The sequence below is a fragment of the Xenia sp. Carnegie-2017 genome, unplaced genomic scaffold, assembly GCF_021976095.1.
Source record: "Xenia sp. Carnegie-2017 unplaced genomic scaffold, XeniaSp_v1 HiC_scaffold_13, whole genome shotgun sequence".
Lineage (NCBI taxonomy): Eukaryota > Metazoa > Cnidaria > Anthozoa > Malacalcyonacea > Xeniidae > Xenia > Xenia sp. Carnegie-2017.
In genome coordinates, this window is record NW_025813436.1 from 9,377,633 (window position 1) to 9,394,971 (window position 17,339).

At 33.6% G+C, this 17,339-nt stretch overlaps 3 protein-coding genes across 6 annotated transcripts in view; 2 read left to right on the forward strand and 1 right to left on the reverse strand.

The window, feature by feature from the left end:
* Positions 1-41: 41 nt before the first annotated feature.
* LOC124453079 (tyrosyl-DNA phosphodiesterase 2-like) lies at positions 42-1,722 on the reverse strand. Of its 2 annotated transcripts, none has more exons than XM_047003846.1 (5): positions 1,578-1,722; positions 1,416-1,478; positions 1,302-1,342; positions 1,061-1,231; positions 42-969 (listed from the first exon to the last, which is right to left on the reverse strand). In XM_047003846.1, the coding sequence occupies exons 1-5, from the start codon at positions 1,686-1,688 to the stop codon at positions 366-368; spliced, it is 990 nt and encodes a 329-aa protein (XP_046859802.1). In that variant the 5' UTR covers positions 1,689-1,722; the 3' UTR covers positions 42-365. The 2 variants fall into 2 exon arrangements, with proteins under 2 accessions (XP_046859802.1, XP_046859800.1); XM_047003844.1 differs by having other exon boundaries at positions 1,061-1,234.
* Positions 1,182-15,331, forward strand: LOC124452983. The gene is made up of 7 exons (XM_047003654.1): positions 1,182-1,264; positions 2,046-2,673; positions 2,754-3,071; positions 3,890-8,299; positions 8,364-8,414; positions 8,492-14,725; positions 15,108-15,331. Exons 2-7 carry the CDS (start codon positions 2,604-2,606, stop codon positions 15,200-15,202), a joined length of 11,178 nt encoding a protein of 3,725 aa, XP_046859610.1. The 5' UTR covers positions 1,182-1,264; positions 2,046-2,603; the 3' UTR covers positions 15,203-15,331.
* The window catches only part of LOC124452992, a 16,992-nt gene continuing 14,855 nt past the window's right edge, over positions 15,203-17,339 (forward strand). For all 3 annotated transcript variants that reach the window (XM_047003667.1, XM_047003675.1, XM_047003682.1), the window contains exons 1-2: positions 15,203-16,399; positions 16,471-16,971. In XM_047003667.1, coding sequence (XP_046859623.1) covers positions 15,271-16,399; positions 16,471-16,971 — 1,630 coding nt within the window. In that variant the 5' untranslated portion in view covers positions 15,203-15,270. The remainder of the gene's footprint in view (positions 16,400-16,470; positions 16,972-17,339) is intronic.

Below are 17,339 nucleotides of genomic sequence, written 5' to 3' on the forward strand. Positions count from 1 at the left end.
TGAGAGACAAGACAATGTCGTGAAAATCTTTGATATCCTCATTAGACATTTCTCAATTATTTTAATACCATTTCGATAATCTTTATAAAATTTGCCACATATCTAATTGTAGACAGTGTTCATCAAAAACAGGTTTTTTGTTATATTCTTTCATGCATAACAGGTTGAATTTTGTACGAACAAGTCCAATTTAGAGTCAATCACCTGTAATTTTCATTAGCTCCATTCAAAAATGTTTACGTGCAAATGTTGAATTTTAACTGAAAGTTAAAAATCAAAGTATACCTTAACTACACGTTATTGCTCTAATTTATTTGAACAATAAAATTGAAAGCTACTATGAAAGTGTTAACAGTATAACAATGTCACTCTACTCGTAGGTCCAACCAAATTCCCCAATGATCGCTTGGAAAACGTCCACAGTTGCCTAAACGTTCTTTTCCAATCAAAGAAAAGGAATTTGGTCGTATTGCTGTTTCTCCCTTAGCAGGTCGAATAAATATTCTGTCAAAACGCAATTTTGGAGGTGGTCGAAATTCTCTTCCAAGGTTATCATTTTCAGCCATATTCCATGTGTACTTGGTAGTCAGCTCACTACCACAGCTCTCCCAAGCATCAAAAATACCCATAGGAATCCCTCCCAAATCCTTAACTTCTTTGTCACGAAGATTTGTGTCTCCCCCAAAGATAACGTTAAAATTTTCATTTTGACGTTTTATGTAATCTAAAATTTCTGACAACTGCCTTTTTCGTTCTCCAGAATATTCTCCACAACTTTCAAGATGTGATGTCATCAAAACAATCTTTGCATTAAAGAACTTAATTGGTTGAATGAGATAATGTCGCCCCATGACGCTCTTCTCAAAAGGAACCACCTTCAGTGATGTTTCCTTTGTCTCAACAGTATCACTTCGTATTAATATGGCATTAAAATAGGAACCTAACTTGTCACCAGCCAACACCAGGTAACTAAAGAAAAATAGCTTTTAGTTAGTTTCATATGTAATGGTAAGAACATAATAGTACAAAGATATTAATTTTGGTTAGAATTTTAACTTACCCATGACACTTTTCTTGAAGAATTTTCAATGAAAAATCAACAACTTCTTGTAAAAGAACAACATCCGGTTTCTTTAATAGAATACTTTCAAGCACTGCCACTGTTCTTTCATCAAGATTCTCTAAATCCAATCCATCAAGATTCCAGCAAAGAAGTTTCAGCATCCTAGACCTACTTATCAATCAATAAGAAGTGAACTATAATGTGAGTACAAATATTATAAACATATTTTGATAAATACCTTGTAGGCCGAACAGTCTCCAAATAAGTTGGTGGTGGTGGCTTCATTAAATTAAACAATAAAACTAGTGCCACAAGTATAGTAAAACACACCATAATCCCTGAGTAAACTAACCTTTTCTTGTCCATGTGGTTGAGTATCATTTAATGTGTCAGAGTAGAACTCGTTGATTGCACCCTATGATGGTAATATAATAACAGTCAAATTCGACCAGTGACTTTGACAGTCCTATCTAAAAAATATCGTGTTTAAAAACTCGTTATACTATAAATTTACCTCTATACTCCATCTTGCTCTAGTTAAATAATATTTTGCCAGTTCTGGGTCTATATTCAAAATTTCTACAAGTGATTTAGTGGACTGATCATTGCTTGTACTTTCCGCCATTTTATCAAAATATTTTTTACGCAATAGTTCGCACAATAGTTGTTTGCGGGCTCGCAAATTGTTTGTTGTTGTTTTCATATGCTGGTGAAAATTGAGTAGAGTGCTAAGTGCAACTCGTCATACCACCTTACGGTAAATTATTGGATTGAATGCAGAATAATATGAAATGCATATGGTTATTGTGAATTTTTAGCCGGGCACAAATGAAATTGCGGTGCGCTAACAAAGACTTTCTTTAATATAGCTTTAATATAGCTTTAATATAGCTTTAATATAGCTTCAATATAGCTTTAATATAGCTTTAATTTATTTCTTCTTCAAGTTCACCGTTTCTTTTTCTTGTTTCATTTCTGACAGATGAATGATTGACAATGTTCACAAATTTCCAAAATACTTCTATCATCTTTGGTAGAATAACTAGAATTGTAAATTTTCTTAAATGACGTCACGCTTGAAATTGATTTCACGCAGCTAAATGAAGCCATTGATTCCGGACTATTTCGGTCCGTTGGTCACCTTTTTGACGAGGTTCTGGTCAATAAACATAACACTGGTGTATCTTCAAATGATTTCCACGTTTGTATCTTAAACATAAAAAAAAACTTCTTAAGAAAAAAGTATATGAGCAACGACTATAGTCGGACATTACGCTATCTAAGTTATTTGTCGTATAAGATGTGTTCTTAAACATTGTATATTTAAAGCTGTGACATGTTTAAAACACGTCACCCTTCGATTCCTATGGCACAGTGGCGTCATATGTCCTGAACGACTTACTTCGCTCCAATAAGCAGCGCAAACTTCCACAAAATGAGAAATATGAGAATGTTATAAAGAAATATCCGTATGCAAGAAAAGAAATGAAAATATACGACTGAGTTTTGTAAAGATTGTCTCGTTTTGCGCAGTTATGGTATGTTTTGGAGACAAAACGTTTTTTATTCGTGTATAAAGGTGCTTTTAACTTACACCGTTGTTTTGGCAGGTTAGTAGTATCTATCATCTTAAAAATTATTCATTAAAAGCGATGAATGCAAATGTGCTATTATTGTTTTTTCCCTCTAGCTTTATGTATTTATGTGACAAGGGCGAGGGACATCATTCATCCAAAAAAAGCTGTTTGTAAATTTGGATCGCACTTTTTTCGCTTTACTGGACCGCTGACATTTAGCGAAGCGATCCGTGAAAGAAAGATTTTCAATCACTGGACACAACACGCGAAGACATCAATCAAAAGTAAGCGATGTTTTGCATGGTGTTGTAAGAGAATATGGTGTCAAAAACGGGCAGGCATAGAAAAGATTTGTCTCCAAAGTAAGGAAGAAATACGATTAAGATGTTACTCTAACTGTTCTATAACTGACAAAGAAAAAGTATGGAAAGGTAAGCATCGTCCTCATTTTTTATTTTATTTTTCATTAAAGTTGTTAGTGAATGGAATAGATCTAAACTCAAGTAACATTAAAGCATGTGTTTTAGAAAGTATAATGGAGCATTTTACAATGGTCATGCATGTTATATTACTCTCTCTCTCTCTAGCTCTTTACATTGCGACCATTTATTTTAACAGATTAAATTTTGTAGCATGCAGTTAATATTTATTACAGTTTCCACCAAAATATTCCATGAACATGTATTTATTTCTTTTGCTCGTCTTATATTTCATCTCAAACGTCAACTAAAGTGTTTTCCGTTCATTGAGACTGGTACCTGTGTCTTAAAACGACAATATTTTCATTCTTTTGAACCGACGCAAATATTGCTCTCTTTTTCTTCTAACTCATACCATGGTATTTATATTCACGGTTTTGTGAATAAATCATAAAGTTACATTTATTTTTACTGCTGCAAAACATGTTAAAAGTTGTATAGTTCCTAAAAATATTTTTTTGATGATCATTGTAGCATAAATAACAGGTTTATTTATCTTCATTCATTTGGCTGTGAATAAATTGTAATTTTTTTAAATCAATTAAGGTAATGTCTGAAAACCATTAACTTGCTGGTTAGCTTAATATTTCCATGTTTGCAAAGCATTGATTTCGTTCACCAACGATTGTTATAGTTATATGTAAATCTAAATATATGAAAAGAGTACCTCTCATGAGGCTGTGGAACAACTAATTATCTTTGGTGTGCATTGGAGTAATTGTGCACTATATCATTCATTGTAAACAACGAGTTTTCCTATTCTTATTTAGGTAAAAATACTTCATCAAGAAGGAAAAAACGTTCAATTAACTCTCAAGAGGGAAATAAAAAGGCATTCAAGAGAAGATTGACGAGGATCAGATTTATCAAAGTAAGAGAGATTCATCCAGATATTGCACCATCATACTTTCACCAACGAAAACATAATGAAGATAAAACAAATAGATCTGCACATAGCATAAAACATAATGCAACTCTCCTAGCCAAGATCATCAATGATGTCAATCAGATATTAGAAATATTAGACAAAAGAACGCCAGATTTTATGCAAAAGCCAAACCTAAATCCTAATATCACATGTTCTGCTGGTTATAATTGTATGAACGTTACATTTCAAAGTGATGAAAAAAGGAAACGTCAGAATCCTATCAAAAGTTACTCTGACGATGATTTTAAGCCAAAGAATTATGTTATTAACGAAACCAACAATGCTTCTTTTGCTGTTTCTAAATTTAAAAATGGTGGAAATGTTGGTGACAACAGTTTTGTTAAAGATATTAATATTGGGGATATTCAAAAGAAAAGACAAAACTTTGACAATAGTTTTGACAGAAAAAATGTTACAAAGAGTAGTCGAATCAATGATGAAAGATTAAATGATTTTGTAAATGAGATGGAAATAGAGCTTAATGATTTACTCTTACAACTTACCTCTGAAAGCTCCAATGAAAAAGATGACACGACTCTTTTTGACGCTGCGCAAGAAAAATACTTAAAACAGGATGAGAATATGCTTGATATGATATCAAGCATATTAAAAGATCAATCAGATAACGATGTAAGACTGTTTGAAAACAGTGGAATTCAGTCCAACCTTTCAAAATTGGCAGCAATAAAATCGAAACAAACAGATATACAGCAAGAACACCTCTTGCATAGAAAGCATGTTTTGTTGCACTCACAAGTTCCTTCAGGGTATTTACCCAAAAAACTCTCTCCTTTTAATAATTCGCTTGAATATTTCAAAGAAACAAATAATAGTTTCTTTGCGAGTTCAGATTTCCATGGAGCTCAACCACACAATTCAAGTTTTCGCAATGCATTTCCAATTTCAATAACAAAAACTATTAGCAAATCAAATCCTGATAACTCGACAAAACGAAACCTTATTTCGTCAAATCATAGCCATGTCTATGTAATAACAAAGAGAATTTTTGAAGTTGGGAAAGCTGCTATTGAAGCAGGCAAGAACATGATCTTGGCCAAAAAATCTCCCTTGAACAAAGATAAAATTTATGATATTGTTGGAACACGAAATGTTACCTCGGTTGGGAAGTATTTGATAAAAATTGGTGAAGAATTACTGAAACGAGGTGAAGGAATGAGTTCTGTTTTTAACAGAACAATACCGTTAAGTCAAAAGATTGGGAAAGGAAATGCTCAGAATTTTGAAAAAGAGCCAAAAAGGGGTGAAAAAGGGACTAATGAAAACCAAGGGGAAAAGTCTTTAAGAAACGTGTCTAAAGATATAAATCTTGATACAAAGTGTAATGTTATCAATGTACATCACAATTCCTTTATAAGAGGTGGCTTTAGTGGAGGTTTATTTGTTCCAGCTGGTCGAGTTCAACATCCAGAAGAGTGCGGAAAGCTGTGTTGTGGTTATTTAAAATGTGACATAGCGCTTCTTCTCGATGAGGAATGCTACAATGTAGAGTGCTTTCATGCAACGCTTTGTGAAATCGTTCCACGTTGGAGCTCGCTGGAGTTTACTTCCAAAATCATTAGCATACGAAGAGAACACCAAATCGAATACAGCTTGAACAAGCCCTTACAACTTAAAACAAGTAAAACAACTAGTTCGTCGATGAGCGAGAAAAATCTAGGGTTGAAAGGCATTTCTTCTATTAAAAATGAAAGAATTAATGCCAAAACCAAACTCTCAAAGGAGGAAACGAATGCAAACAGCTCACATCCGGAAATGGGTCGACCATTTCATTCACAAACTTCAGCAAAGAAGGGTATAGGCATAAATAAAGATGACATAAAAACCACCAACGAAAAAGAAAGATTACATGCAAGGAACTCTACAATAGAGAAAGCGAAACGAAAGAAAATTACATGCCTCCACGATGCTGACAATGGCAATGATGCTCTTAAACCAGGACAGTGGAAACTTAGTGGTAAAACAAACGTAAGTAGTGAATGTGGAGGCTTGTGTTGTTTACAAAATGGCTGTAATGTGGCATTTCAAATTGGGAAATTTTGCTATTCCCTTCATTGCTATGAGGATAAACGCGGATGTGTGTCTCTTGCTTTACCAATTGGCTTATCCTATCTTCATCATATAAGGCAAAATAAAAGTTTGTTTACACTAAATAGTTTGAATAAAGTTTTTGTAAATGACGGGGCAAAAACCTCATTAAAACATGACAAAAGACCTAGGGAAGTTCAACGAAATTGGGTTGGAGATAAAATCAAAACTAAAAAAACAGAGCAGAAAAAAAATCAAAAGGAGAAAAAGCAATCTAAAGTAATTCAAGTCAGTCATCACAGCTACGAGAAAAAGAACAAGAAGAAACCTTTTTTCTCTGAGATGAGCAAAAGATTGATGACGAATAATCTAAAAACTACCAAGATCAATAAAAAGAAGCCTAAAGAGATGCACAATCATATAAAATTATCAACTCATAATAAGCATTTTGCACATATTGCGTGGCTCTCGAAACGACATCCATCCGAACTTCCACCTTTTTTGAACAAAGGAAATGGTGTTTTATATGATTTCTACAATAACAGCGATAATGATACAGAATGGCATGAAGCATCGTATGTACTACAAACTGTAAATGGATCCTATAAAAATATATCACAAAGTAAGTTAAAAGAGCAAGAAAACACAACAAACGAAAATTATAAACTTAGTAACAAAACAGATTACTCCCGTTTGATAAAAGCCAAAAAAATAGATACTCAAATTGCCACTACTGAAACAAACCGTATGAATGGATTCCGTTTAACAGACACCAATCTTTCGTGCAATGATAACTTTTGTATGAAGTACAACTCACAATTATTAATGAAACATAAACGTCCTTTAAGGAATTTTCCAGTTACAAAAATGAACGATACAAATGAGAGTAAGGCTGTTCATTTGAAGAATATGACAAAGAAAAATTACATTTCGTATCGTCTTCAAGGTGCGCATGGAGATATCATTCCTAAATTTAAAAATATTCATGTAAATAATGGCAATGAGTTAAAACATATTTGTCGTAAACATGATTTGCATGGAAAGAATGTCAATGGTAATAAGATATTGAAACCAGAAAAACAGGAGTTAGATGGTAAAAACACGATGAGAAGCTCTCCGCCAACTAAAGAACAATTTCATGGGAACGAGATGTGGCCTTGGAAAATATCATTTAATGAAAGCATGAAAGGAGTCAGGAATTTCAGTCTTCCACATGATGATGAAGAAAATGTTCATTTTCTCTATTCTTCGCCTCTAATGAGAGAAGTATCAAAAAAGCTCACAAAACCTAAAAAGCATCTGATATTTGCTCCAAGTATGTCTAGTAAACGTAGAAAAATGAATTCAAAGGACAATAGAAAAAATATGCCATTCAGTCTGATAATTTCTAACATGACGACCGATGAAAATGGTGAGCCAAACAGAACAAAAATTAAGAATCACACGTACTACGAAGCTTTATCGGAAAAATTGGAAAACATATCCAAAAATTCTTTGCTGAAAAAACTTGAAAGAGGAAACCAGACAACAGAGAATTTCAGAAAAATTGCACATAAAGCATCAATTGACAGTAAGCATATTCCTCCTAATAGTCAACACTTGATAAACAATGTCACAAAAGTTAAAAAAGGTGGTAAACGTATTCCTGCGAATAGAAAACAAGCAATTGCAACCAAACGTAAAAAGGATATACTTGATGATATTGGGAATGAGCAAAATTTTACAACTGAAGAAATAAATGAAAATTATAAATCTAGAAATACATTTATTAAGAATAGTAAGTCTAAGGTTGAAAGAGACACGACAATAAAAGAAAACAGACGAGAGGAAAAAACAAACAAAATGCAAAGAAAAGTTGAAGACAAGGAAAGACCGAGACACAAAGAAAAAGTGTTGAAAAATGTCTCTATTGAAGACTTGGAGAAAAGTAAACAGGAAGTTTACGATCATAACAATCGTAGGAATTGGCCAAATAATAAAAATAAACAGACAATTTTAAAGAAATGGAGAGTTGATCATAATGACAAAACAAAAATTACTGCAAGATCAGAGAAATTTCAGCTGATTAAAGATTATAAACCAATTGGGAGAGAAAATAATGAAAAACAGAAAAACTGGATATTTTTTAAATATGTCAAACATCCTGTGGCGAATGTTAGTGGGCACGTTTGGCGTGAAAATGTTGTACGAAAAAAATTATCAAGCGGTAAGTTTTTTTACTTACTTAGTTTGTCTAAAAACACATTTAAACCTGCAACAATCTTCTTTAGATTTAAATGAATTACAAAAAAAATCAAAGACCGTTAAAAAAGACAAAAAATGTGAGTATACATTTTTCAAAGTTGGTTGTATAGTGTCATTAACTTAGTAAACTTATTTTAAATAAATACGTTTTCAGATCGGAGAAAATTGTCACCAAGCCATCTTGTACCTTACTCAGATTATGCGAAAGAATTAAATTTTCACCAAATGGTTTTTAATGTTCAACATAAGAAGGGTCTTTTTCATTCTCTCAACGAAACAAAACACGAAGAGGAAGTTGGCTCCAATTACAAAATTCCCGTATCAAATGAAACCGTGGCTGAAGTTATTGTCAATGAAACTAACCCGACGCATCTTGATTTTCACATACGATTTGGAGACAGCAAGAAAGGGAAAGACAAGACAAGTATGATGAAAAAGCAATCGTTCAATGATAAGTACAACTATACATTTTCCATTGACTATAACAATCAAAATTCGAGCTTTACAAAAACTGGGCTTATCAAAAATTTTCATAACAACATCAACAATGTACAGAGAACAAAAATTAACCTTATGGAACGCAAAGTAAGAGAAAGTGGCTTATTTAACAAAATCAAACATTATCGACGAAGTCATAAAAATAATTCTCTTCAAAAACCATTTCAAAACTTCCAGGAAAACATTAAAAGCATTGAAAATAAAAAGAACCCAAATAAAAAAAGACTAAACTATTGGGTGTTCAGGATTGAACCTAAAACTGCAAATAAAATGAGAAGGAACGTGAGTGAAGAGACACTAAAGAAATTGATTTTCAAGGTTAATTATAGAAATGAAGACCATGGAAACAAAACGATTTCATCATTGAATTCAAAAAAATATTTCAATACATTCTCCAGCTTCAATAATTTCAATGAAAAGGTATCGTTAAGGAACGCAACAAAGCATATTCAGAGTCACAAATACTCCATTTTAAACCTGTCATCATTAGCAAAAAGTAAACTACATAAAAACAGAACACACTTGGTTAATCATTTTAAGCATGTGGACAGAATGTTGGGAAAATCTTCCATCTTAAACATCCCATATGCTCAACAGTTGAAGAAACTTTTCAATCGTTTAAAATATGTTTTCCAAACCGCAGTGAGTGCAAAAAAGTCGGGTGAAAAAATGATAAATGTAATTAAGGGTGTTGATTCACGAATGCAGCGTCTTGAGAGAATCATCATGCATCTTACAAATGAAAAAGTTTCGTTAAATAATATCCCTTCAAAGATAGATTCAACAAGGAGCAGTCAGAATTTTAATTCATCAATATCATCAAAAATTTATCTTGCGCTTAAAAACCTATCTTCAAAACACAACGGGACGATAAAAGGAATACTACAAACAGTACAACATTTGGAGGAAGCGTTTAAAGTTTATGAAAAAGATGAACACGTGATAAAATGTAAAAGTACATCAACAATTCTTGAGCAAATCACCATCAGCAATGCTGTGGAAAAGCGATATATTCATTATGAAAATATGAACAGTATGGAAACATGTGTAGAGAAATGTTGTGAATCTAAACGCTGCAACACAGCATTGTTTGAAAAACGCATTTGTTATGCAATTGACTGCAAACATGAGGAGTGTTCGCTAACACATGATCCTAGAATTAATTCAAGTGTAGCTCTCGTTAAAAAAGAAACTCTTGCCGAACTTAGATTTGTCAGCTCTTCATCATCTTTTGCGGATAATTGTGAAATAAAACCACACGTTATCTCAAATTTAGTCATTGGTAAAAATGGATTACACGGAATTGTCACCTTATATGAAAATGTTTCAGATACATGGTTGTGTGGTATGCAATGCTGCAGAGTACGAAACTGCAATGTTGCTATGATTCAGTACGGTAAATGTTACATTGTATCTTGCCTCTCAGATGGACCATGCTTTCATTTTGAAGCATTACATGGCGAAAAAACAATTTTGGTTTTCGTTAAAAGATCTGCGTCAACGATCTTGCACGCGTCAAGAAACATAAGATTAGACAAATTTAATGATGAAGTCAGCTACGCATATCTTTACGAAAATATCGCCCCTCAAACCATATCTGCAATGTTAAGACTAACGTCAAGAAAAAAAGAAAGCGCTGTTCTTTCATCTTCACAGTCAAATCCACCATCATTTATCTCCATGACCAATATGGTTATCAAAGCTAACAAAACTAACAGCAAATACAATTTAGAAACATTCAAAGAACAGCATTCTACACATCCATCCCAATCAATTCATTCAAAAAGTAAAATAAACTTAGAAATTTTAAAAGAGAACGCTGCTAGCATTCAACCAATAAACTTTTCAAAAAGTCACCAAAACATCTCACTGTATAAAATTGTTTTGAAGATGAGGAATTTATCTCTGGAACAAGGAAATTTGAGGAATATTATGCATAATCTCAACTATATTAAAAACGATTCTTTGCAAAATGTGACCAACGACAAAAAGCTAACAAAGAACAATTTTATTAAAGTTGTGTCTTCCATATATGATCCTTGGACAGTTCCGAAACATTTTCAGATATATAAAAAGTCACAAAACATTGCCACACCAAAACTGAAGGAATCACCGATTGCCGTTATTACAACTCCAGCCATGAATAGTTGGACGATGGCAAAATCCAGCAATAACGTTTCTGTTATTTCTTCTGCGGTAGTTAATAAATCAGCATATTTTAAAAAATATATGGCTGAGGAAGTTGTCGAAGCTTTATTTAGATCAGGTATTTCTCCTTTGAGTAAAGAGAAAATTCGCGGTCTGATGCACGAGCAGTATTCATTGAATGAGCGCATGAGATATCTCGAGTCAATCATTAATATCAAAGATCAACCAGCAAGAAGTATTTATCAAATGAAAATCTCTAATACACTACTTGCTACGTCAATGTCACTGAACAAGAACAAAAGGCATATTTTCAAACGTCTTGGGTCAATGATTGCTACGCAAAAGCATGTGCCATTAGGTACAATGTATTCTGTTGATAGCTCTAGTCTGCATTTCAATGCAACATTGTTGTCGAGAGATAGCAAATGGATTAGCTCTGGTGATGTGGAAAATTTTAGTGCTTACAGTAACTATCATTTAGATGTAAAATCAATGATCACAAAACACGAACCAAATGAATTCTCTTCCCTTAGATGGTCGAAACATAATGAAAGCTACTCAAAAACCTTCTACACTATAGCAAATGCTAATGATGACCATAATCATCTTATTCCAATGGATTCAACAACTACAAAAGGCAATCATAAGTCGTTTGCCATTTATCCTTTTAAAACTACGTCGTATTATAGGAGATTTAACGGTCAAATTATGAGTTATGCGCCTCCTTATTATTCCGCACGTATTATTGATGAAGAAAACAAGCTTTTGCATTTGGAGTCGAGTATTGTCAAACCTGTCAATATACCAAGTATAAGTATGAACACATTAATAAAAAGTCTCTCTGACATATCCAATGAATTTATATATGTACCTGATGATGGAGACTATGTTCTACAAAATCTGAGAAGCATTGTCCAGTTGGATCTTGGACGTCACGCTCGAAAGATAATTTCAACATCTTCTACATACCGTGTTAGCCCCTCGTCCTATTCACATATAACTGAAATCAAGGACGACATGATTAAGAATTACGATACAAACAGATTGTACGAAAAAACTATGACTGAACTGAAAGACGCGTTGGAATCACGAATTCATGAAAACAGCGTAATAACATGGAGTTCAATATCGCTTTCTATACCTGCTCTGGAATCGTTAAAGAATACAAGAGCATTCATTTCACAGGGAGAAAAACTTAAACGTTATTTTCAAGCTTTGAGTAACGTGAATCAAGGATTGAAAATTTCACATTATTTGAGCGAAAACTATAACGAGTCAAAGAACAATAACGTGCAAACACAAATTGGCGAACATTTGGTACAATTAAATGAAGTCATACAACAAAGACCAAACAAACCTTTCAAAATAAAGAAAAGAGCAAAAGTAAAAATTAACAGCGACAGTCTAACTAACAACAAAGTTAGAAAAGCGAGAGTAAAAATTGCAAGTGAACATAATATACAGTCCAGGAAAAGTAGGAAACGAGGGAATTGTGTGAAAAGTCATCCTTCCTTGAATATGATACCAAAGAACTTTGGATTACGAAAATATTTTGGGATCGTAAATTCAGTGGAAAGGTGTGTACACTTTTGTTGCGAATGGAATGGTTGCAATCTTGCTTTCATGGTGTTCAATGAGTGTTTTGGTGTACTATGCAAAAATCAATGCGATCTTGTCCCAAATTCAGATGCAAAATTTGTCACTAAGATTGTCTACGTAAAAAGACACAAGGATATCATGCAGTGGCTCGACACGAAAAACGAGGCACACGAATTATCAGCATCTTTTGCCAAGATTTTATACAACAAAAATATCCTTAACAAATCTGCAAAGGCTCCTCCTCGTAAACGTTTGTTTATAACTTCAGACAAGTTGCAACAAAAAAAAGAAAAAATGGAGCCGTTTAAAACGCTGGTGTTTGATAAGTCTTACCACGATAAAAATACTTCTAAAAATCTCATCTATTCAAAAGAGAAACGAGGTGATAGTAATAAACCTCGAATCAATGTTAAAGCTGCAGTAGAACCTTCTCATAGTACGCATATAAGAGAGCATTGTATTCCCGGGAAAGTAGAACACGATGTTACACTTATTGGTGGAATACATGCTGGCATATATACAGAGCAAGGAGAAGTGCTAAATATGAACGAGTGCATTGAATGGTGTTGTAAGAGAATAAAATGTGATGTTGCTATGTTGATCAAAGGTATATGTTACACAGTTTCTTGTTTTAATCTACAAAACTGCGCAAGCGCTCCAGTAAGGCGAATACAATATCATCCAAGTCTTGTACATATACGACGAATTAAACATTCCCCCCAGAGAATTTATTTTGACAACGACAAAGATGTATCATTAGAGGAAATAGTGGAGGGATCTCATCCAGCAATGGTAGAATATAAACACCTTGGTGATGAAGAGAAAAATGATCGCAAAAATTCATTGATTGAAAATGAATTAGTCGATCTTTTAACCGAACAATCATTGGTGACTCATGACAAAGTACTTGAACCAACAAAAACTGAAGGTTTCTTAAAGCCATCCTCGTCAATTCAATCAATTAACGATGTTTCTGATGATAGAAATGTTGAGCCTAATCAGGCATTCCGCAGGCACACAGGGTTGTTAAATGAAGTTGATCCTCCCTCATGCCTGCACTACCCGATCTCTTACAATGTTACGCTACGTCATGGTTTGAGGTCGGGTTATTTCAAAGACCAGGGGAGGGTCGACAATTTTCAAGACTGCTTTCGCCATTGTTGCCAGATCGACGAATGTGACTTGGTATACATGTTGCGTGACAATTGCTTTTTAGTTGTATGCTACGACAGTGAATCATGCGCATTAGAACCATCATCTTTATTATCTGGTATGAGATTAGCAGCGGCGTTTGTTGTAAAAAGTAAGAAAGTTAAATTAAAAGGAGCGTCTCAAATGTCTGCTCTCCCCGTGTACGATGAAATTGGTATGATGTATCAACCAGGGTACAACAGAAAGATACAGTCCAGCCTACTTAATGATGCACGAAGAAATGAAGATGTTAATCCCTATCTCCAGGCAAAATATTATGAACCTGCAACACCGTATGAATATCTTTCTTATTCAAACTTTGAAAAAGCACGACCTCGTAAAAATTTTGCTGGTTATAACCGCGGTTCACCGACAACACATATCCACCCACAAAAGACAGAAGAAAACTCTGACAAATTGCCTGATTGTATTCCAGGTCCTGATCGGTATTTTACTACTGTGCGTGGTGGACTAAATCATGTGTTTGTCACAGATGTTGGAATTGTGACAAGCATGAAATCATGCAAGGAATTTTGTTGTCAGAAGTCTGACTGTGATGTTGCTTTGCTACAAGACCAACGATGTTTACTTGTGTCTTGCATAAAACGTGAGCTATGTGAGGACATACCTTCTAGAGGTATACGTGGTATTGCTCGCCTCTCACATATTACACGAAGAAAAAGATCTCTACAAAGTAACAAGAATGTGAGAACAAGAGGAACTTATCTTAAAGATGATGAAGTTAAAGACAATTGGCGCGAAAGACTTACGTACGGAAATGAAAATATGCAAAATAAAATTGTAAATGATAATAATTATTTGGAGACGAAAGAAGATAACGATGACTTCAGTAGTGAACGCAAAACCACAAAACTCAATGGTGATAGAGATATTTCAACACCCTCTCAGCTATTAGAACCAAATGGTGGTGATATGAAAGTTATAATGAAAGGTAACAATGATTTTAAGAATGAATATTATTTGTCAAAAGAAAACAATGAGTTGAAGAGCCTAACAAAGTCTCCTTCTCCAGTGTTCCGATCAGATCTTGACTCATTAGTTGAAGGAAGAAATAATCAGCCTTTGATTTACGATGATAGCTCAGAGAAAAGAAAACTCAATACTAAAAGTAAAGATTTAAATGATATAGTCTCTGATATATTATCAAATATCTTAAAGCAACGAAAGCAAAACTCGATTGAGTCTATTTGGTCACCGTCTAAATATGATCCATTACAGAATGAGATTAATGAAGTTAGATTATCCAAAAATCTTGAGAATATTGAGAAAGAACTTGAGCACTTTCCCGCAAGTAAACAAAATTCTGTCCTTAGTCATAGAAAAGGAGAAAAACATGAATTTAATGTTGGAAATATCGCGAACAACCACAGCAAGAAAAATAGTGATTTGGACTCACAGTCAAAGATGATCCAGTTTTTGTTTGATTTGTTGAAAGAAAACGGCACTCACACGGACTTCAAAAAGCAAAAAGAATTTATGGGTAACTCAGCAAACGAAGCTGTAAAATCCAGTTTGACTACACAGATGCAAAGCAAAATAACGACAAATAGCAACTTAAATAATAACAGGAATAGTTATAATGTTGTGGATGAAAGGAATAATGGAATACACCATCGAAGAAATCAGTTGAAAAGCATTTACTCTAACCAACTACAAGGTTACTATCCAACTGGTGACCAACATCGGAGGAAAATTTATCATAATGAAATCATTGCTACAAATAATGAGCAAATTCCTTTCTTAAATGATAAATCATACAGTGAGATTTCAGCCCAAAAAATATTGAACAAGTTAAAACGACCTTTTGGTCAGGAAGACGTCGATAGCATTTTGGATCAGAACATTGAAAGGATCATAGAAGAAATAGCTCACCAAAGAAGGAATGATGTTGATATTGATAAACTAAGCGAAAACTATGAGGATAACGCACCAAAAACCCTTTCTTTTCAAAACAAACAACAAAAACTCTTTCCGAAAAAGGTATATCCGTTTAATCAAATTGAAAAATATCACAACAACATTAGTGCAAGGATCAACTCACATGAAAAAACTTTGTCGAGAAACTTATTCAAAAAAGGAAAGTCTATTGTTGAGCAAAAACAACCTGCAACTCTAGATATAATGAGTGAACTGGAAAAAATTGAAGACGAACTGGCCAATATTAACAATCAAGAAAGAAAAGATCAAGAAATTTTTGAACGTAAGATATTAACACCTCAATCTACCTTCGGTTACAAAAAATACTTGAAAGTAGAAAACAGAGGAAATAAGAAAAACAAGCAAAACATGGGTTCAAAAAGCGTCCCTGAACTTCAACAAAGAAAGCGTTCGAATACGTCAAACAGTGCTTCAAAGATTGGCAATAAAAACGTGATACTGAAAGAATTAAATGAAATAAAGGATGAGCTAGGAAATATATCTACAATTTCTCTGAAGAAAAAAGGGAAGTCACAAACGCCTATTATGTTAGACGTTGGTGATAAAATTAGCAATGCACTGGAAAAAGACTGGGATCTTGATAAAAGGTCCCGAATACCAAGACCAAGAGGGAATTGGAACGCATTACATTATTGGAGGAAATCTGTAAGAAATCCTCGTAGCAAAGGTACGATTCTTGTTTTTAACTATTTTGTTAAATGTTCTTGACAAAAAAAACTAATCGAGTTTCTTTTTTAGCTGTACTAAGGACTCCGTATCTTGGAAATGAGAATGTCATAAATTCATCTTCAAATGATCATACTTTAAAAATGAAACAAGATGCACATGCAGCCAAAATTATACCACAACTAGAACTCGTAGCGCCGGCAGCAACGTCTTTTAATGATCAAAAATTAGATGATGATAAAATTAACATATCTCTTGGCGTATCTAGTGTTGTTTCCAAGTTGGTTCCTGAGAACATTGGAAGTTTTTTAACTACGGAACCAAGAGAAGCTAATCACTCTGAAAGTCACGTATTTGTGTATTCCAGTGAAAAAAAGGTTCCTCGTCCATTATCGTTATTTTTACCATACTCTAGAAGTAAGAATCATTTTCGGTATCGTCAACCCAAAGCAGTGATACCATCACCCAGTGACAGTAATCAAGAACATCCAAGCTTTCAAGATATTCATGAAATGTTTATTTATAGTAAAAGGAAAACTCAACAGAAAAATGTTTCCGAGAATAAAGATGAAGGTTTGTCTTGTCTTTTTCATAAAAATGATTTTGTATAAATAGACAAAGTTTGTAATTTTGTATTGCAAGCTTTTTATTATTCGTGAATAAGGCTGATATATTGATAATAATCATCGTTCGGAAGGCAATCAACAAACAAGGCTTTATCAGATAGCATAACATTGTAAGAGACCATTTTTCTGGTCTCTTAAATATTGTGCTCTCTGAAAAAGTTGACAAACATCACCTGGAAAATGGAACATTTGGAGCTTTGGTATTAAAGACGCTGCTATGAAGTTTTAAAAAAAGTTCTATTTTTTATTAAAATATACCTAATCCCTGAGCAAAACAATTCAATGTGATGAATGGAATTATATTACTAACTTTTT